The 22,739-nt window shown below is 42.3% G+C and overlaps 1 protein-coding gene across 5 annotated transcripts in view; it reads right to left on the bottom strand.

Annotated features, from left to right (window-relative positions):
• The window catches only part of LOC111978387 (Golgi-specific brefeldin A-resistance guanine nucleotide exchange factor 1), a 110,951-nt gene that overhangs the window by 35,024 nt on the left and 53,188 nt on the right, over positions 1 to 22,739 (bottom strand). For all 5 annotated transcript variants that reach the window (XM_024008417.2, XM_070448485.1, XM_070448486.1 and 2 more), the window contains exons 4-7: positions 12,624 to 12,755; positions 7,449 to 7,567; positions 6,835 to 6,943; positions 6,328 to 6,388 (exon numbers count right to left, since the gene is read on the bottom strand). In XM_024008417.2, coding sequence (XP_023864185.1) covers positions 6,328 to 6,388; positions 6,835 to 6,943; positions 7,449 to 7,567; positions 12,624 to 12,755 — 421 coding nt within the window. The remainder of the gene's footprint in view (positions 1 to 6,327; positions 6,389 to 6,834; positions 6,944 to 7,448; positions 7,568 to 12,623; positions 12,756 to 22,739) is intronic.

Below are 22,739 nucleotides of genomic sequence, written 5' to 3' on the forward strand. Positions count from 1 at the left end.
ACAGAAGGCTTTAAGCCCTTGCAAACTGTAGGTTACCAAGGGCAGTACTTGAATATCACAGTTTAGACTAACATGGAGACTCAATGTCATTAACGCCACACTGAAAATAAAATCTGTATTGTGTAACCACATGCATGTCAATATCCAAGCAGGGACAAAGAACGGAAAATTGTTTGTCATCTTAGATGAAATTTAATTAAATCCCCCAAAGGCTTGCAGAGAGTAAATTCAAAACAGCTGGTGTAGAAGTTGACAACTGCTAAACAAAGCTTGTTAAACTAACCAAAGCTCCATGAAAATAACCATAAACACAGAGAGAGACCGACGCTTATGAGGCACTAGGCTGACAGAAGCAATCTGTCTGAGGGACCTGCATTTCCATCCCGAACCCAGATGAGCTTCTCAGTGGCTTGACGAGATGAGCTGTGCAGCGTAATGTTTCTACTCCTCACACATTGTCCGAGAGCCCTGTGCTTTGTGGACTCTTGGGCTTTGCGGCGAATGAGATGTCACTGGCTACCACACACACACGGAGACGGGCCCCCCCCCCCCCCCSMCSYYAMCTCTGCGTTAATAGAGTGTTGTCTTGCAAGCTCGATTATTGGATGATCTGTGAGTCCAACAGATTAACATTCATAATACTTTCAGTAGGCAATCTAAGCCTCCTCCTGAGCACTCAATGAGATCCGCTGCTCATTATGCCCGGCTGCCCAAGGCTCTTACGTCTTTATTATGGATGAGCTGCGGACAAGAGGGGGGGGGGGGCTGGGTGAGTGAGTCTACGTAATAGGCATCCTCAACGTACTCGCACGTTGTTGTGGGAAGGAAAGTTGTAATAACAGGCCTTCATCTTTTCACCATTTATTTGACCTTTATTTAACTAGGCAAGTCAGTTAAGAACAAATTCTTATTTTCAATGACGGCCTAGGAACAGTGGGTTAACTGACTTGTTCAGGGGCCGAACGACTGATTTTTACCTTGTCAGCTCGGGGACTCGATCTTGCAAACTTTCGGTTACTAGTCCTAACCACTAGGCTACCTGCCGCCCCGATGGCTGTCATTCATTTCTATTTGCATATCCGACAACTAGTAGACAGTGTTGTAAGAGATATGATAACAAGCTGCTGCAGTGCATGACACACAACTCCCAACGACGACACAAATACACAAAGAACGTCCTGATGGTGACTTAGCGATATCAACGGGCTCTACTGTGAAAGACACCACGTTTCTTAACAAATCCTGCATCAAATAGCCTCGTCTGAGATCCATGCGCCTCCAAGAGAGAGAATTACACCGTGACTTTGTTTTGAGCTCTGTTTATTTTTGAGGTGGCGAGGGGGGGGCGGGGCGTAATACATTTAGAGAATGAGACGACTCTATTCCGGCTGATTTTATGATCATTTCTGGCAGGATTACTGGCCATGCTAATTCTGTGTGTGTTTATGGGGGAGACGCTCTTCTTCATCTATATGCAGATCATACAGTCTGGCGCTCTGCAGGCTCATCCACTCGTCTGTGAGACGATGTGACTGGAAGTCTAATGTACGGGCCTCTGGGACAGGGGGTGGGGGGAGCGATATGGCATGCTTCCCCACTATGCTGAAGTCGGTAGAGAATCATGTTATTGCATTAGTGGACCGGCGCCTTGTTGACCTCTGAATGCAGAGGGAAATTAAGACGCTAAGTGTTGCTGAATACGTTAATGTACAATGCCTTCAGAAAGTATTCACACATTTTGTTGTGTTACAAAGTGGGATTAAAATGGATTTTATTGTCATTTTCTGTTAACGATCTACACAAAATACTCTGCAATGTCAAAGTGGAAGAAAAATAACATTTGTAAAAAATAAAAATAAAAAACATGAAAAATAAAACACTAATATATCTTGATTAGATAAGTATTCAACCCCTTGAGTCAATACATGTCAGAATCACCTTTGGCAGTGATTACTGCTGTGAGTCTTTCTGGGTAAGTCTCTAAGAGCTTTCCACAACAGGATTGTGCAACATTTGCCCATTATTCTTTTCAAAATTCTTCAAGTCAAATTGGTTGTTGATCTTTACTAGACAACCATTTTCAGGTCTTGCCGAAGATTTTCAAACAGATTTAAGTCAAAACTGTAACTAGGCCACTCAGGAACATTCACTGTCTTCTTAGTAAGCAACTCCAATGTAGATTTGGCCTTGCGTTTTAGGTTATTGTCCTGCTAAAAGGTGTATTCACCTCCCAGTGTCTGGTGGAAAGCAGACAACTGGGCTGTCCTCTAGGATTTTGCCTGTGCTTAGCTCCATTTCATTTTTTTATTCTGAAAAACTCCCCAGTCAACGATTACAAGCATCCCATAACATAATGCAGCCACCACCATAGTTGAAAATATGGAGTGGTATTCAGTAATGTGTTGTATTGGATTTGCCTCAAACATAACACGTTGTATTCCAGGACAAAAAGTTAATTTCTTTGTCACATTTTTTGCAGAATTACTTTAGTGCCTTGTTACAAAAACAGGATGCATGTTTTGGAATATTTTTTTTTCTGTACAGGCTTCCTTCTTTTCACTCTGTCATTTAGGTTAGTATTGTGGAGTAATGATGCTGTTGATCCAACCTCAGTTTTCTCCTATCACAGCCATTAAACACTAACTGTTTTAAAGTCACCATTGGCCTCATGGTGAAATCCCTGAGTGGTTTACTTCCTCTCCAGCAACTGAGTTAGGAAGGACGCCTGTATTTTTGTAGTGACTGGATGTATTAATACACCATCCAAAGTGTAATTAATAACTTCACCATGCTCAAAGGGATATTCAATGTCGGCTTTTTTTCTTAATCTACAAATAGGTCCCCTTCTTTGCGAGGCATTTGGAAAACCGCCCTGGTCTTTCTGGTTGAATCAGTGTTTGAAATTCACTGTTCAACTGAGGGACCTTACAGAAAGTAGTTATTAGTTATTTAAAACAATTATTTTTAACACTATCATAGTACACAGTGAGTGTCCATGTAACTTATTATGTGACTTGTTAAGCTTACTCCTGAACTTACACTATACAGTGCATTCAGAAAGTATTCAGACCACTTTACTTTTTCCACATTGTGTTACGTTACAGCCTTACTCTAAAATGTATTTAACAGTTTTTCCCCCCTAATTAATCTACAGACAATACCACATGAGAATTCAAAATAAGTTTTTAAAATGTTTTTTAAATGAAATAAGTATTCAGACCCTTTACTCAGTACTTTGTTAAAGCACCTTCGGCAGCGATAACAGCCTTGAGTCTTCTTGGGTATGACGCTACAAGCTTGGCACACCTGTATTTGGGGAGTTTCACCCATTCTTCTCTGCAGATCCTCTCAAGCTCTGTCAGGTTGGATGGGGAGCGTCACTGTAACAGCTATTTTCAGGTCTCTCCAGAGATGTTAGATCCGGACTCTGGCTGGGCCACTCAAGGACATTGAGACTTGTCCCGAAGCCACTCCTGCATTGTCTTGGCTGTGTACTTAGGGTCGTTGTCCTGGAAAGTGAACCTTCGCCCCAGTCTGAGGTTGAGCACTCTGGAGCAGGTTTTCATCAAGGATCTCTCTGTACTTTGCTCCGTTTATCTTTCCCTCAATCCTGACTAGTCTCCCAGTCCCTGCCACTGAATAACATCCCCATAGCATGATGCTGCCACCACCATGCTTCACCATAGGGATGGTGCCAGGTTTCCTCCAGACGTGACGCTTGGTATTCAGGCCAAAGAGTTCAATCTTGGTTTCATCAGACCAGAGAATCTTGTTTCTCATGGTCAGAGTCCTTTTGGCAAACTCCAAGCGGGCTGTCATTTGCATTTTACTGAAGACTGGCTTCCGTCTGACCACTACCATAAAGGCCTGATTGGTGGAGTGCTGCAGAGATGGTTGTCCTTCTGGAAGGTTCTCCTATCTCCACAGAGGAACTCTGGAGCTCTGTCAGAGTGACCAGGAAGCTCTAGGAAGAGTCTTGGTGGTTCCAGACTTCTTCCATTTAAGAATGATGGAGGCCACTGTGTTCTTGGGGACCTTCAATGCTGCAGACATTTTTTGGTACCCTTCCCCAAATCTGTGCCTTGACACAATCCTGTCGTCTCGGAGCTCTACGGACAATTCCTTCAACCTCATGGCTTGTTTTTTTGCTCTGACATGCTCTGTCAACTGTAGGACCTTAAATAGACAGGTGTGTGCCTTTCCAAATCATGTCTAATCAATTGCAATTACCACAGGTGGACTCCAATCAAGTTGTAGAAACATCTCAAGGATGATCAATGGAAACAGGATGCACCTGAGCTCAATTTCAAGTCTCATAGCAAAGGGTCTGAATAATTATGTAAATAAGGTATGTTTTTTTATTTTTATAAATGTGCAAACATTTCTAAAAACCTGTTTTCGCTTTATCATTATCGGGTATTGTTTGTAGATTGATGAGGAAAAATGTTTATTTAATCCATTTTCGATTAAGGCTGTGGAAAAAGTCAAGGGGGCTGAATACTTTCCGAATGCAATATACACAAAAGTATGTGAACACCCCTTCAAATTAGTGGATTCGTCCATTTCAGCAACACCCGTTGCTGTATAAAATTGTGTATAAAATCGAGCACACAGCCATGCAATCTCCAAAGACAAACATTGACAGTAGAATGGCCTTACTGAAGAGCTTCGAGACTTTCAACATGGCACCGTAATAGGATGCCACCTTTCCAACAAATCAGTTACATTTCTGCCCTGCTAGAGCTGCCCCGGTCAACTTTAAGTGCTGTTATTTTGAAGTGGAAACTTCTAGAAGTAACAACAGCTCAGCCGTGAAGTGGTAGCTCACACAAGCTCACAGAATATGACTGCCATGTGCTGAAGTGTGTAGTGCGTAAAAATCCCCTGTCCTCGGTTGCAACACAGCACAAGAACGGTTCATCGGGAGATTTATGAAATGGGTTTCCATGGCCGAGCAGCCACACATAAGCATAAGATCATCATGCGCAATGCCAAGCGTCAGCTGGAGTGGTGTAAAGCTCACGCCATTGAACTCTGGAGCAGTGGAAACGTGTTCTCTGGCAGTTCGACTGACGAATCTGGGTTTGGCGGATGCCAGGAGAACACTACCTAGTGCCAACTGTAAAGTTTGGTGGAGGAGGAATAATGGTCTGGAGCTGTTTTTCATGGTTCGGGCTAAGCCCCTTAGTTACGCTGAATGGAAATTTTAACGCTACAGCATACAATGACATTCTAGACGATTCTGTGCTTCCAACTTTGGGGCAAAAGTTTGGGTAAGGCCCTTTCCTGTTTCGGCATGACAATGCACCCGTGCACAAAGCGAGGTCCAAACAGAAATGGTTTGTCGAGATCGGTCTGGAATAACTTGACTAGCCTGCACAGAGCCCTGACCTCAACCACATCAAACACCTTTGGGGTGAATTGGAACGGCGACTGAGAGCCATACCTAATCGCCCAACAACAGTGCCCGACCTGACTAAGGCTAGTGGCTGAATGTGATGTCCCTGCACTAATGTTCCAACGTCTAGTGGAAAGCCTTCCCAGAAGAGTGGAGGCGGTTATTGCAGCAAAAGGGGAACCAACTCCATTTTCATGCCCATGATTTTGGAATGAGATGTTCGACGAGCAGGTGTCCACATACTTTTGGTCATGTAGTGTATTTAGGCTTGCCATAAAAAAAGGGGTTAAATACTTAGACTCAAGACAATTCAGCTTTTCATTTTTTATGAATTTATAAAAATGTAAAGAAAACAAACATTATTCCACTTTGACATTATGGGGTATTGTGTTTAGGCCAGTGACAAAATCTCAATTTAATACATTTTAAATTCAGGCTGTAACAACAAAATGTGGAAAAAGTCAAGGGGTATGAAAACTTTCTGAAAGCATTGTATTTAATGATAATTCCAATTGAGGCTTGACAGGGATTATACCATTATCAGTAGATGGTAAACTGACTTTTGCATAAAAAAAGCTTGAATGATTATCATTGGCGCTTTAACATGGTTGTTTACAGAACCAATGGCTCACACGTCTGATGACGAGGACTGGGATTTTCAGTTGGAGTTTAAGTTCACCAAATGATCTTCATACTAAAAAGTCAGACATTGATTATGAAGCAACTTGTAAAATTAAACAGACTTGTAATTTACACACAGCACAGTGAGGTAAGCCCTAACCCTACAACTTTCCCTCCCAGTGGTTTTCTGGGTAGGCACTCTAATCCAATATCCTGAAGTTTTCCAGTCCCAGTGTACGGTCTGGAGGCTTGGGCTTGTCTCACACACACACACACACACACATATATCTCCCCACCCTTCCCTTTACCTGGAAAACAGCAGCTGCACCATGTCCACCAGTGTGTGTTCGGCTGATTTCCTCAGGAGCTCTGTGGAGAGGGAAAAACAAACAGAGGAGGTGCCATTAGAGCCCAGAAGACAAGAGGAAAGAGGCCAGGCTGGGACCTCTTGTCTGTCTATGTTTGGCCTGGATAAGGAGGGCATTTTATTAAAGCACAGCTCAGGGACTGAGGTAGGGTTGGGGGGTAAAGGGGGGGGGGGTTAGTGAACTACTAACGCCTGAAGGTCTGGAGGGGGTGAGAGTTGTAGATGAGTGGTAGAGCTCATCAAAACGTTAGGCTGGAGTGATGAGGATTCCAGAGGCCATGGAAGCTAAACGTGAGAATCAGGTTCATATCCATGAGTTACAGAATTTTTTCCCTGGAAAAGCTTCATAAAATACAGCTTAGTGTCTTTCTAGCAAAGCATGTGGACTAGCTGCAGTTCCTTCCAGGTGCATTAATCACTGGGAGAATTACTGAGATGGAGAACTCACCGCTGAGGCGCATCTCGAAGCAGATGCGGAAACACGACTGCATGATCTCACACACAGACTCGTTGGTCAGGTGGGCTCCTACGGGCGTGAGCAGCAAAGTCCTCAGGACCTGTCAAGGCAGAGACAGTGTGTATACATGCGAGTGTGTGCATGCGTAACATTCAGGGTTGCCATCTCAGTTCCACATGGGCTTTTACGAGCAGAGGAGGCTGGTGGGAGGAGCTATAGGAGGACAGGCTCATTGTAATGGCTGGAATGGAGGGTTTGGAATCAAACACATGGAAACCCCGTTTGACTCCGTCCATTTATGCCATTCCAGCCATTACAATGAGCCCATCCTCCTATAGCTCCTCCCACCAGCCTCCTCTGTTTACGAGGTATGTCATCATACAGTAAATGTTCAACCTCAAAGGGAATCCAGCCAGGGTATTCATGCATGTAATACACTTGTATAAAGTTTCAAATGACAACCCATTCCCCATATAGTGCAGCATCTAATATGTGCACTACTGTAAACTGGGAAAAGGGTGACATTTGAGATGGAGGCCTTGAGCTTGTTTGATTGATCATCGTCTGGTGCACGTCTAGCGGGGAGATTTTAGCTGTAAGATTACCTGTAGGATTTTCATGAGCACTACTTCATCGCTGGCGGGGTCCGTCCCTACGAATCTGGCGTGTGTGACGGCATCCGCCATGTTCTCGATGGCCTCCGCCGCCGCCTCGTGGTTAGCATCTGCACAGGACAGATAACAAGATGGCCAATGTGATCATCTCCTTAGAAATCAGCGGACATTTTATAAAACCGCTCATTTCTTACGCTGCTCATTCAAGCCTCAAGTCTGCCAAGTTTCACTCACAACACTTCAGCTGAATTTAAGTGACAACTCCATTTGGAACTGTGTGAGGCACACGACAATGTTCAAATATGGAATGCACATTGATATTGCCATCTTCTTACCAGATGTAAATACTGTGCTACAAGACAATCTGTGAAACGTTTGATGTTAAGGAAATCCTTATGATGGCCTTCAACCTCAAAACGAACATACCTGTGTGGCAGACATTGTTTTCCAGACCAACTAAACCACTATTCTTTTCCGATATGATCAATGAGGACACATTTTTGTCATCTGAGATATTGAATAATTAAAATAGCAAAAATTCCAAGTAAAAGCCCTAGTGTCGCTCCACCTCAAAAAGCACAAGGAAGAGGATTTTGACAGTCTGACAAGGTATGACAACAATCCGTGTTGGTTTTGTTGTCCACTGTTTCAAATGCTAACTTTTTAGCATGTGTCACAAATCAAATGCAAATCAATGGTAACTATATTAGCATTTTCACACTTCATGTCCAACAACTTCAAAAGCCGTCGTTGGCTAATGACAATTTCTTAGGATTCCTCATGTACTCAATGTTTGAAAAAGGTTTGGTCCAAATCGGATGTTAAGTACAATATTTATTGAATATTATATGATTTCTATAAATTAAAATATTATTTCAGAACAATCTGAGATGGGGGATGTCATAGCTTGTTGAAATGACATGGAACGACCCCATGCTAAGGCAAGAGGGGAAACAAAACTATCTAGGAGTGCATCATTACATGAATGCATGTTTAATGCACAGACAGCTGCTGTCAAACAGATAATGCAGAGGACAGGTTTTCTGACAAGTGATAGCACTGCATGATTGGACTGTCGAGCCAATAAGTCTTACATCTGATGGTCACACACACACAATCTAGCATGGTCAATCCAGAAGGTCCTTCAAAGCCTGGAGATCTAATCACCAAATGTGGCCTTTTGTGGGTCGTGCTGGCCAATTGGCTGTCTAGGCAACAGGAGCTAGTGTTTTGAAACCCAACAAGGCCAGGCAGCAGCCTGGAGCCAGCATGTTTTTCTTTCCCATCGCTCTTAAAAGGAGCATTTCATTAACTTGGCCTAATAAGCAGAGAGCATACTAGGGGAAGGAGAGGGATAACAAGTGAAAGCCTTTCCAGGTAGAGGTCTGATGCCACACAACATTCTATCTATTGACAGATAAATAGGAAGGGTTTAGGCGGGGGAGGGGGGAAAGGTTTAGGCTGGTGCCATCCTTCCCACTGACAATCGATAATTGCTGTCATTAGCCAAATGAAGTGGGGTGAAGTTACTTATCAGTGAGATGTTTAGCAAATTAGTGTGTGTGTAAAGTCTTGGAGCGTTTGTCGACGCTGTGAAATAACGTTTGCGCCGAGAAACGGCGCAAACGTGGTTAGCCGAGTGAAACTGTACACTGCCAAAGTCCCTCAACGAGGCGAGGGTCACAACAACCGCGGGAGTTGTGCTGAAAACGTCTCATCCCACCACAGAAACTGGAGCCACGGGCTATCCAGCAGAATGTCAGAAGTGATATTAAATACTAATCCCCCTAGCCTAAGGGGAGGACTATTGTTAAAATAACACCGTTGGCTGGGAGTGCGTGGCTGGAACAGCTGTTCTGTAGTATGATGTGAAAAAAAGAACATTCAGACTGCCGAGTAAGAGAGAGAGGAGAGTGGGTTTCAGAATGCCACACACAAAAACCCCAGAGGCACATACTGTACGACGACCAATACATCTCAAACCAAACAAAAGGGTGTGTATTTTTCCTTAGTGTAAGACAACTGCTGATGTAAAAAAAGGGCTTTATAAAATAATTGTGATTGAATAGCACAACAACCCATTATCAGACAGGCCCAGGTAACATTTTTGTAAAAATACCCGATCTTCAAATGTTGCAATAATAGTTTCGCTGCATTAAAAGTTGACTTAACTGGCCTTCATGTTTTAATATGTTTTATATAATGCCTATATGACGTAACAACTCATTAGAAAACCAGTGTGATATTTTGCGCCTCTCTTTTGAGCGGGTAATGAAGGCAAATGCTCAGTTGAGCTGTTCTATGAGCCTTATGAGGCTGGTGTGGTCATGGCTGCTTTCAGCAGGCTGAGTGGTGGTACCTCTAGGCTCTGAGGGATGTCGGAGAGGAGGGGATCAGGATGTCCATCAGTGGAGGGGCTTAGGCCAGCACTCCCTCCGTGCCAGCAGACCTCAGGCCACAGATTGAGGGGAATTAGCCCTCACTCAATGAAATGTGTGCACGAGTGGGAGTGTGTGTGTGATTTCCCTTGGTCTCTTCCTTCCATCTTTTCCGGACCCCCCAGGGCGACAGAGGGGGTAAGGCAGGGCCCATTGCAAACAGAGGAAGGGTGACGGGGGGACAAAGGGACGACACGAAGGGGAACATGTTCGGAGTGACACGCAGGGTAAAAGCAACAGGGCTGAGTTACATGCTGTGGTGTGTTTCTCCTGAGAGGAGCCTTGGGAAGGGATATTAAGAATGTGTGCAAACTTGCAGAGCCCTCTCCACCACATCACAGACACGGGAGAAAGCAGAGCTCTGTAATCATTCAAAGACAAAGACCTCCACTACATACCATACATCTAATGGGAAACATTTGAGAAATTATTGAAAATTGACAAATTGACAAATAAAATGATCAAAAACGAGTGAATGACCATTAAATCTGAACATTATTGACACTGCAACCAGCAGATGGCAGTGTTCAACAGGATCAGCCCTCTGCCTGTCTCTTAGTATCAGTCATTCACCACCAACACAAGTCATTTTAAACCTCTTACTCCGCTTGTACAACGGTGTGACAAGTGGACAATTGAGCAAAAAATGACTTCATTTGAGACATTTTCTTTGGCTGGGGTTTTGAAAGCAATTTCAAAATTACTGCATTTTCCAAAGTTTTCATAGATTGAGTAGGCCTACTACGTGTGCAGTACTAATGTAGGCTACATGTCATATTGTTAGCTAATATAGACAGCCAGCTCTCATAAACGTCTGAACGGAGGGATACTAAGTTGACTTTTCACTGGAGAAGGGCCTAATCAGAACGGCTGGAGCAGGCTCATTAGTATAAAAGCCCTTCGACACTGAAAGATTGTTCATTCAGTCTCACATGACTCTATGAACACGAGACAGACCGTCTCTAGTTCACCTGGTTATCAAGGTAAGAGGTTTCTCTCCGACTCTGCAGTCAATTCTAAATAACTAGGTACTGGCATTTCCTTTAAATGACCATGTCGTAAGTACCAGAATACTACTAAGGCAGTACTTAGGAACTATTTGGATTTAAATGGTAACTAAGCCCTGTAAATTTGGCACTACTTACTGGCTAATCAACAAGACATCAGGGCCAACTCTATAGTAAGTACATATTCTAGTAGTGAAGTGAATAAGTTATTCAAGTGAATACGTTATTCTAGTGAATAACGATGTTAATGTCTAAACAGATTACATTTAGAAATCAATTTCAGTATTTTACAACCTTTTCGGGGAGGCCTAGAATTAATCCGTTGAATTAATCAAAGCTCTAGAATTTATTTTACAATTGAAATCATAATACTTTATAGATGCAGAATCTCCGTTGAAACGCTCAATCATTATTTACCATTTTATTAGAAAGTTTAAGTGTTTAACTACACTACATTTATTGTCCAGTAATATGCTGTTGAAAAATGCATGTATTTATGTACGATCAGAGTCCAATACAACCAGTGCTTCCTCAGTTCCTCAATACGTCTAACGACTGTGATCCAACGAGCCGCTTGCTGTGTGAGCAGACAGATGGTGTAGGGGAAAATGATGCCGTTGACTTCAGTGTGTTAACAAGCTGGGAAAGACCTCACAGCATTTGAGGAACACGGGTTGAATTCAAACGGAGGGTAATATCTGAGCGTGTCATATCCTTCATTCTGCGCTGGAGGGCCATTGTCTTGAGGGCTGCAGGGTCACGTTGCCATGGTTTCCCACCCATTTGAACTCCACTGATGAGGTGTGTGTGTGTGTGTGGGGGGGGGTTATAGGATTAGGAAACCGGCGTTGGGTTTGGAGTGACAGACAGGGGATCTGGGAGTGATTTGTGAGAGGCTGATCTGTGATGGTGTGTGCTTGTGGTTTGTGAGAGAGTGGTGTGTGTGTGAGGGTGTGTGAGGCCGTGCATCTAGACTCAGTTTGCCAGGTATTCCAAGGGCTTGTGGGATCAGACTCGAAAAAGACAACTACGGTACACCTCAGGACACATGCCAAAAGCAATGGTCGTAGAGCTGAAATCAAATTACACATAGCCTACCCTTCCCACATATGTTGTATTCACCAAATATTTGGCCAATATAACAGCTGAATGATAAAATTACAGCCCAATAAAAACAACATGTTCAGGACAGGGATGCGATAAATGGTGTTATTCAATGTTACAATGGAGCTTATTTATTTCAGCGAGGCGTCGCAGCTGTTTTGACGGTCGGAGATGTAACATTTATTCAACCCCTGCCATTTAGAATAACATCTGGTGATACATGCTTTCTTCACACTTTGGCAAACTGGCGGACGCCTGCCATATTTCCATGATGATGCTAGCAAGGACGAGCTGTGCCATTTCTGTAGTAAACAACACGTCCATTTAAGCATCGATAAATCAGAACTCGTCATTCTTGGCATGCCTGGAGCCAGAGGGAGTCCATGATGACTGTGTTCTCACAGATTGACAATATAAACAAGTCACCCCTCCAATTGGAAAGCCGTCTTTAACAACAACGTAGTGGTCCCACACAGAAATCTCTGTCAATGCTACATTAATATCATGGCTAAATAACTGACAGAGCACCTTACAGTGTTCTCTGTATATAACATAAATGCTTAGACAACAGACCTGACCCGTCTGTCTGTGTGTATGAGGACAGCTGTGCTGCTCACCTATGAGGCCGTAGGACAGGAACTTGTTGACAGAGGTGAGGGCCAGGCCTGTGATTGGTCCGGTGGTGTCTTCAGATCGTACCACCTCCAGGAAGGGCCGCAGGAATACGTTGGGCTCCACATCTGACAGCTCTGCGGAGACAGAGAGGAGAGGTCGGTCAACACTTACAATTAAGCAACACTGAATACAAAACAGCTTTAAATGTATTGATAGGTTTGTGTTTTGGTGGATCAATTTAAGTGATCATTTAAAACTATATACACAGTGGTTCTTCCTTTAAAAGTTGTCTCATACTGCAGCACACCTTGTGGGTTGCCGCAGAATTCTATGGCCAGTTATTTAAGTGTCAGCCATAGTTGCCATTAATGCTAATTTGACCACCAGAGGGCATCTTTGAGAAGCATTTGACAGTTTTTAATATAGGCTGTACATAGAGAATTTAAAAACTTTTTTTGTAAGAACATAGTATATGGGATTGATTTTAAGAAATGTCGCTTAATTAATTTTATTAAAATTATAGTGTTTCTATTCCAAGAAAATTGAAAAACGAAACCCTCAGGGTTTTGCTGTACAACGTGACCGGTCGGGAGTAGGCTACTAAGAGCAAAATAATCCTAACATTTCCACACTCTAATTGTGGGCTAACCAACACCGAAACGGAGAGAAAAATCTCATTGATTTATCAAGACCAGTCCCCATGCTTGTCTCAGACTAGAGCGAAATGGTGCTGAAATAGTTGACCACACGAGGGTAGACTATTGCTTCAAATCCTATTATAACAATTGGATGACTTTGGGTTTTCCAGTAAGCAACAATTTGTTGCCTTCATTAGCCTACTTTATTCTGAAAAATGTATCCGTAACTCTGCCAAGCCTACAAGCAAAGATGAACTGGTGAAGGCCATCAAGATGTTTTGGCTTGAGAAACTGACCATACAACAATGCAACAAATATATTGATCATCTCAGCAAGGTTTTATCCATGGTCATGGAGCTGGGGGGGAAGTGCAACTAAAATGTAGTTGAAATAAACATTTAATACAATGCAAGTTGGGGGGGATTGTCACACCTAGAGTAGCCGGGCATTTAAAATGACAATTTTGTAAATAAATCAGAAAAAAGTTCCAGAGCTCACAGGTGACTGTCCGCCAATACCACCTGGCTCTAGATCAATGCATCAGCTGATTCGTTTTAAAATCACAGCTAAAGCGATTTCATTAAGGGTTTCAGTTAGGAAAATATGGCGCTGTACAACTGGACCAGTCGAGTGTACTGTAGGCCTAAGCTACTAAGTGACTGCAAGTGATGTGCAAAATAATCCTAACATGCCCAAATAAAAATTTGCTTGATTCATCAAGACCAGTCCCCATGCTGTCATTCATTATTATTACTAATAATCGCTGGATAACAGATCGGTGCTCGGAACTCATTAAGAGGCAGCTTCTATCTCAAATATAATCATTAATTCAGAAGGTTAAACCCATAGGTTTTAGGTCTGCAGTAGGTAAAAATGATTATTCATAAACCATGTGCCATGGAGTCGGTACATCGAAAATCTCTTCCCAACTATTTTGCAATCTATATGGCACAGCTGTCCATTTAATGGTCCTTAAATAAAACTGGTATATATTTGTACTTTTCACAATTTATTTTAACCAATTTTGGTCTTTAATGCAGGACCGACAGACAAGTTCTTTACTTTCCCCCCCTTTTTCTAACTGAAATTGCAACCAACTTTCTATGGCTTGTTTAAAAAATAACGATATTTTGGAGATGATTTTGTTTCAAATACCCGAAAGTGAGAGATTGTAATCTGAATAAAGGGGAAAAAGCCAATCTTGAACATGGGGTGAGACACTTAAAAATGTGTAAATAAAGACAGTTTGTTATTTAGAATGATATATTTCTGTTTTTAGAGGGAAAGAACACTGAGAGCACACCGTGCCTATTTTTCAAAAATCGTCAGTCCACATCTAGTGAAATTCCCCCATTGTAAACTCAGCAAAAAAAGAAACGTCCTCTCACTCTCAACTGCGTTTATTTTCAGCAAACTTAACATGTGTAAATATTTGTATTAACTAGAGGTCGACCGATTAAATCGGGATGGCCAATTAATTAGGGCCGATTTCAAGTTTTCCTAACAAATCGGTAATCGGATTCTTTGGACACCGATTGTGGACGATTACATTGCACTCCACGAGGAGACTCCGTGGCAGGCTGACTACTTGTTACGCGAGTGCAGCAAGAAGCAAAGGTAAGTTGCTAGCTAGCATTAAACTTATCTTATAAAAAGAATCAATCTTAACATAATCACTAGTTAACTTACACATGGTTGATGATATTACTAGTTTATCTAGCTTGTCTTGCGTTGCATATAATCAATGCGGTGCCTGTTAATTTCTCATCGAATCACAGCCTACTTAGCCAAACGGGTGATGATTTAACAAGCGCATTCGCGAAAACAGCACTGTCGTTGCACCAATGTGTACCTAACCATAAACATCAATGCCTTTCTTTAAAATCAATACACAAGTATATATTTTTAAACATGCATATTTAGTTAATATTTTACCATATTAATGACCTAAGGCTCGTATTTCTGTGTGTTATTATGTTATATTTAAGTCTATGATTTGATAGAGCAGTCTGACTGAGCGGTGGTAGGCAGCAGCATGCTCGTAAGCATTCATTCAAACAGCACTTTCGTGCATTTGCTGAGCTGTTAATGACTTCAAGCAGGCTGGTGTAACCGATGTGAAATGGCTAGCTAGTTAGCGGGGTGCGCGCTAATAGCATTTCAATCGGTGACGTCACTCGCTCTGAGACCTTGAAGTAGTTGTTCCCCTTGCTCGGCAAGGGCCGCAGCTTTTGTGGAGCGATGGGTAACGATGCTTCGAGGGTGGCTGTTGTCGATGTGTTCCTGGTTCGAGCCCAGGTAGGGGCGAGGAGAGGGACGGAAGCTATACTGTTACACTAGCAATACTATAGTGCCTATAAGAACATCCAATAGTCAAAGGTATATGAAATACAAATGGTAGAGAGAGAAATAGTCCTATAATAACTACAACCTAAAACTTCTTACCTGGGAATATTGAAGTTAAAAGGAACCACCAGCTTTCATATGTTCTCATGTTGTAAAAGTTAACTTTTTTTACATGGCACATATTGCACTTTTACTTTCTTCTCCAACACTTTGTTTTTTAATTATTTAAACCAAATTGAACATGTTTCATTATTTATTTGAGGCTAAATAGATTTTTTTTTTAAGTGTTCATTCAGTATTGTTGTAATTGTCATTATTACAAATAAATAAATAAATAAATAAATAAATACAAAAATCGGCCAATTAATCGCTTTTTTTTTGTCCTCCAATAATCGGTATCGGTATTGAAAAATCATAATCGGTCGACCTCTAGTATGAACATAAGATTCAACAACAGACATAAAATGAACAAGTTCCACAGACATGTGACTAACAGAAATGGAATAATGTGTCCCTGAAAAAAGGGGGGGTTAAAATCAAATGTAACAGTCAGTATCTGGTGTGGCCACCAGCTGCATTAAGTACTGCAGTGCATCTCCTCCTCAAGGACTGCACCAGATTTGCCAGTTCTGCTGAGAGATGCTACCCAATCTTCCACCAAGGCACCTGCAAGTTCCCAGACATTTCTGGGGGGGAATAGCCCTGGCCTCCGATCCAACTGGTCCCAGACGTGCTCAATGGGATTGAGATCCGAGCTCTTCACTGACATTCCTGTCTTGCAGGAAATTACACACAGAACGAGCAGTATGGCTGGTGGCATTGTCATGCTGGAGGGTCATGTCAGGATGAGCCTGCAGGAAGAGTACCACATGAGGGAGAAGGATGTCTTCCCTGTAACGCACAGCGTTGAGATTGCCTGCAATGACAACAAGCTCAGTCCGATGATGCTGTTACACACCGCCCCAGACCATGACGGATCCTCCACCTCCAAATCGATCCCGCTCCAGAGTACAGGCCTCGGTGTAACGCTCATTCCTTCAATGATTAACGCAAATCTGACCATCACCCCTGGTGAGACAAAAGGCGACTCGTCAGCGAAGAGCACTTTTTGCCAGTCCTGTCTGGTCCAGCGACGGTGGTTTTGTGCCCATAGGCGACGTTGTTGCCGGTGATGTCTGGTGAGGACCTGCCTTACAACAGGCCTACAAGCCCCCAGTCCAGCCTCTCTCAGCCTATTGCGGACAGTCTGAGCACTGATGGAGGGATTGTGCGTTCCTGGTGTAACTCGGGCAGTTGTTGTTGCCATCCTGTACCTGTCCCGCAGGTGTGATGTTCGGATGTACCGATCCTGTGCAGGTGTTGTTACACGTGTCTGCCACTGCGAGGATGATCAGCTGTCCGTCCTGTCTCCCTGTAGCGCTGTCTTAGGCGTCTCACAGTACGGACATTGCAATTTATTGCCCTGGCCACATCTGTAATCCTCATGCCTCCTTGCAGCATGCCTAAGGCACGTTCACGCAGATGAGCAGGGACTCTGGGCATCTTTCTTTTTGTGTTTTTCAGAGTCAGTAGAAAGGCCTCTTTAGTGTCCTAAGTTTTCATAACTGTGACCTTAATTGCCTACCGTCTGTAAGCTGTTAGTGTCTTAACGACCGTTCCACAGGTGCGTGTTCATTAATTGTTTATGGTTCATTGAACAAGCATGGGAAATAGTGTTTAAACCTTTCAGAAGGAAGATCTGTGAAGTTATTTGGATTTTTTCGAATTATCTTTGAAAGACAGGGTCCTGAAAAAAAGTGCTAAAAAAGTACCAAAAAAACACACAAAAAAAGATTGGAGGCCACTGTGTTCTTGGGGACTTTCAATGCTGCAGAAATGTTTTGGTGTGTTCTGTGCCTCGACAATCCTGTCTCGGAGCTCCTCAAACAATTCCTTCAACCTCATGCCTTGGTTTTTGCTCTGACATGCACTGTCAACTGTGGGACAGGTGTGTGCCTTTCCTAATCATGTCCAATCAATTTATTTTACCACAGGTGGACTCCAATGAAGTTGTAGAAACATCTCAAGGATGATCAATGGAAACAGGGTGCATCTGAACTCAATTTTGAGTCTCATAGCAAAGGGTCTGAATACTTATGTAAATAAGGTATGTCTTTTTTTAAATAAATGTGCAAAAGTTTCTACAAACCTGTTTTCACTGTCATTATGGGGTATTGTGTGTATAGATTGAGGGGGAAAAAATAATGATACATTTTAGAATAAGGCTAATGTAACATAACGTGAAAAAAGTGAAGGTCTGAATAATTTCCTAATGCACTGTATACAAAAAAGAAAATGACTTGATTAGAGATCACATGGCCTCTACTCTGAAAAAGGAGCAATATTATTTTCCAATATCTTAATGCTCTCAGATATCTCCCCTTATGGCAGTGGGATTTTCAAATCCCAACCAAGTGTGGGAAGTCTCGGTAGGGCCTTAGCCCTCAGTTCTGCTGTTGTGCACAAACATACAGAACAGCGTGGTCAACAGCAGTGTGCGGACTTTTCTCTGCCTTTAATATGCTTTGCTCTCTATAAAAGGTCTGTGTAAACAGCTATGGTGCCCCAGGGCAGATCAATAGGGAATTAGCTGCTGTGGAGGTTGTAACCTTTTCCCGCTGCTACAGCACGGTAAGAGATGGGAACAAACGTGTGTGTGTCAGAGAGAAAGACAGAGGGTGAGACACACAGAGAGAGAGAGGCATTCAAGTACCGCCTCTTATTCACCTTGGCAGCATGGTATCTTATTACAACTCAATTTCCAAAAGCTCTTTTTAAAGGCAGCTGTGTAGGATGTGGGATTTAGCATTAATGAAATTGACTGGAGAGTGACTGGGCTTGGTGTGGGGGTGGGGGTGGGGGTTGCTGGTGGTGCAGCAGGGTCAAAGCGACTGGAAGAAATCCCATAATGCCCTACAACAGTGCTTGTATGTTTACATTTTCCAAAACAATGACAAAAGATGTGTACAATTGACAGAGTGAAAAACAATGAACAAGCTTATTCTAAAGCACCCACAAGAGGCAGATTGTGGTGTATCAATTAAAGATTCAAGTCAGGTTACATCATTGAGCCAACCAAACACAGCTGCAGAACATGAACCAAATCTTCCTCTTAATCAATTCACAGAAATCCAGTTCGCCTTGCATCTCTCGCGATTGGGAAACCACCTCGGGCCAATCCACAGAGGCTTGGGTAACAGCTCCCTCTGAGGGTAACTAAGAGAGAGAGAGAGATGGGGGTGTAGAGGGGCTGCAAAATACAAAGCAGGTAAAACAACAATGGCAAATTAGTGGAGTCACGAACACTGTTTGGAGTGTTGTGTAGAAATACTGCTTGCCATAGCAATATCACATGGATTAGGCTTCCTCTGGAGCAGCTACTCTAAACGCGAAAAAACAACTTGTGACTTCAAAGGCTGAGAAGAGCCTCGACCAAATTTCCAACAGTGCACATGTGACCGCCACGCATTAGCTTGTGATATCCAATACCCCCGCGGCTTGTTTGGAAATCAAATATGTAATCATTTTCGAAATTTCCACAATCCTTCATCGGACGCCAGGTTGCTCTTAGACTTGCTTCTAAAAGTAAATCTCCTCCCGCTTGCTTTTTCTTTTTCTTCATTTTTTGGGGAAGCTGATGTTTTCTTTGTATTCTCCCTCAATGCTCCTTTGATGGGGTAGGTCCATTTGGTGTACGTTTTGCCACAACGCTGCAGTATCGGACTGAACAACGGTCTCAAAGAACCATAGGGGTCACCTGAACTCCGCTGAAAAGTAATTTCCTCCATCAGATATCAAGGCAGAAATAGCAAAAACAAACTTAAAGGGGTTGTGTTCCTATCAATCATTGCATCAGCTCTTAGAAACTTTTAAAGGAGGGGGCTTAGTATACATTACTTTACAGTTGGGAGAGGAGCAAGGGACGGGAGAGGAAGTTGCTCAACTGAATCTGTCAATAGAGGCTGATAAAGATTTCATCAAAAGCGATCACCCCTTAAGTGCCACGGCTGCGTCTCAAAGACCCTCAGATTGGTGAACTCAATTGTGTTGTATTGATCCGACTGGCCATCGGTAAGCAGGGGCTAGGCCATCGGACAGTCTCTGGCTGGGCTGCCCAATCTTCTTAAATAAAGGCTAAATATGGCTCTGTAGTTCAGCTCAATCTCCAGGGCTTGTAGAGTGAAATAAATAAAGACGGCCGCAGCACCACCACGGTGAGACGATCACACCATAACCAGGTTGACCTCTGGCTGACATTGCTCTATATAAAAAGAGGATGAAAGTCACTCACCATCCATGTAAATTGCCTCCCAACTGTCTGTCTGTGTGTGTGTTAGAACAATTTTCTGAGGTTGTTTGAGGACATTTGGCCATCTTGGAACCATAGCCCATTGTTCTGCTTGGTGTGAGCAGCCATGTGTGGCCTACCTTTGCAAACAACCAAAGCAGAGACAGGGAGAGCCTGATCCTTTGCCCCCAGGAAAGCACCTCAGTCCGTGCCATCTAACGTATGCACATTGGGGGTAGAGCAGAAAGGGCTTAAACAACACATATGGAATCATGTAGTAACAAGTGTTAAACAAATCAAAATATATTTATATTTGAGATTCTTCAAAGTAGCCACCCTTTGCCATGATGACAGCTTTGCTCACTCTTATATATAAATAATATTATCTATTATATTGCTCAGCTCTATCGCGACTCGAACTTTGCATGTGTTTCTGATTAATAAACAGCGCCATGCTGGTGGGTGGTACCATTCAAATAAAAATGGACCGAGATACCTGCCAAAAGGTTGAACATACGTATTGTTAGGATCGTAAGAAAAACCAAGCGTGAAACATGAAGAGTAAAGTTAAATTAGGTCTGTAAACGTACAAACCCTGTTACGACTATGAATTAACATTTACACGTTCAATTATTACTTTACGTATCCTTTTACTCAGTTAAATATATTTTTATACATACAAACTTTTGTCAGTAATGTAGCATCAGCAAAGGACAAGAACCGAATGTAGCTAGTCGAAGCTAGCTATTCAATCAAGCGACTCTAACCCAAACGTTAGAGTTGCTTTCCAGCTTCCGGTTTCATTTCCAAAAAAGAAGTCTAGAGCTTGTTTTAGAACTGCAATCAATAACGACGTTATACCAACAGATGGCGTAGTATAGGCTTGGGCCTTCAGCAAATGACTTGTGAGATAATGCTAATGACACAGAAGAGCCTTATCTTGAATAAACGCCTGAGCTGTAAAATAGAAGGTAAATATGATTTAGGCTAGGCGGCCGATTCCGCTATCTAAATATGCCATGCTGTTGTGTGTTACTTAACGGCCATATCATATATTTTTATAGCTGCAATGAATTACACTTTTTCCAGTATTTGGGAGCACGGACTGTCGGCCTTATATTCGACATTTTGACTGTTTTATTAGTGAATTCCACTATTTACGTAGGCTTGTTATAACCATTTGTGAAGCACAACCCCACCACGCAGAGGCTGTATCCATATCAATACGAGACCAAACGAAATATTGATTAAGTCTTGGCTATAACCTGTCCTGAGTGAAATAGCCAAGGGGTCCCAAATGGCCAAGACTATCTATATCCTATTCTTATTGACAGATCTGTTTTCCCTATCAGCCACTGCACGTGCTTCTTCAACTATTTTGTTTAAAATTCATTTAGAGGCTATATTTAGGCCTGTGAGCTAGGGTCTCCTTTTTAAGGGGAGCCCTATAATAAATACTGAATGGATGACATACTGACTGACTGAACTGAATGAAGGATGAATTAAATGTTCAAATATGTTGGAATGAGGACTTGCACGCATCATGCATGCCCTGCACTTTATTTGGCTAGTAGGAAAATAGGCCTACATTAGGGTATAATGACTATGGCTGCATGCCTCCAGAAGGGCTTTTCAGAAGGCGTATGGTGCTGCATGGAGAACACAAGCTCTTCAACTGGGCAGCAGTGTCGCGATGGAGGGAATAGCCTATACGGAGACAACCTCAGGCCACTGCAGAGTTATTCTAAAGTGTGGGATTAAGTTTATGCCAGACAGCCTACGTTTAACCTCTCCCTTGTTCATTTCAAAGTCCATATGTTCATGACCAGATTCATATAAATATTTTCTAATTATTTTACATTTATATTATAACCTCCTACAGAATATGCTTTGGCAAGATTTTCAGTGATGAAATAAATATCAAAATATTTGGAATGGCCACTCAGGTGGTCATAAATAATACATACATTTAGCAAACATCTATTATTGTTTCATTATTTCTGGTAGATACGACTGGTTATGATTGCAGACAGAGCACAGAGAATTTGATGGTGCAATACTGAATTAGTCATATGTTGATAAGATGCATGCATGGGGATACCCATGCTGTCGTAGGCATAATACAGCTAGTGGTATCTAGGCTTGAGCTGGCAAACAAATCCATTACATTAGCTACTTAAATGTGAAGTAAACTGAGGAGTAATAGAGAACGGAGACTTTTAACTTGAAAAGATGCAGGATACTTCTTCCCGGTTTCCCTGACTTCCGGTTTTTATACTGTGTTATGCTTGTTTTCGTAGCACTCCTCACAGGCCATTTGGTGTATGTTTGTGAAGTGAAACTGCCAAAACTCGGAAAGGTAATATTGTACGTCAGAATTGCAAGAAGATTTGTTCAAGCTAAAAATGTTTGTCTGAAATCGTAACATGGTGTTTGTATGTTCACAGATGAAATTGCACGTTTACATTTCATGTTTCACACATGGCTTTCCTTACAATCCTAACAATTTACGTATGGATTGTCTTACGATCCTAACAATATGTACCTTCAACCTTTTGGCAGGTATTTCGCTCCATAAATAAAACTCAGGACTGAAACGAAATCTAGACTAAAAATTATTTAAAAGTAATTTTATAGGAAAAGACATCAGCACGAATTTGCACGAAGTGGGCAGTTCAGTTGTCACTTCAAGCCCGAATATATCATACTTAGACTAAAAGTTAGATTTAGCCACAGAATCAAAACAAAATCACATAAAACATATGCTTTACACAGTATACGCCTACACAGCACAGCAAACTTTGGGA

The sequence above is a fragment of the Salvelinus sp. IW2-2015 genome, linkage group LG18 (genome assembly GCF_002910315.2).
Source record: "Salvelinus sp. IW2-2015 linkage group LG18, ASM291031v2, whole genome shotgun sequence".
In the NCBI taxonomy this organism is placed as follows: Eukaryota; Metazoa; Chordata; class Actinopteri; order Salmoniformes; family Salmonidae; genus Salvelinus; species Salvelinus sp. IW2-2015.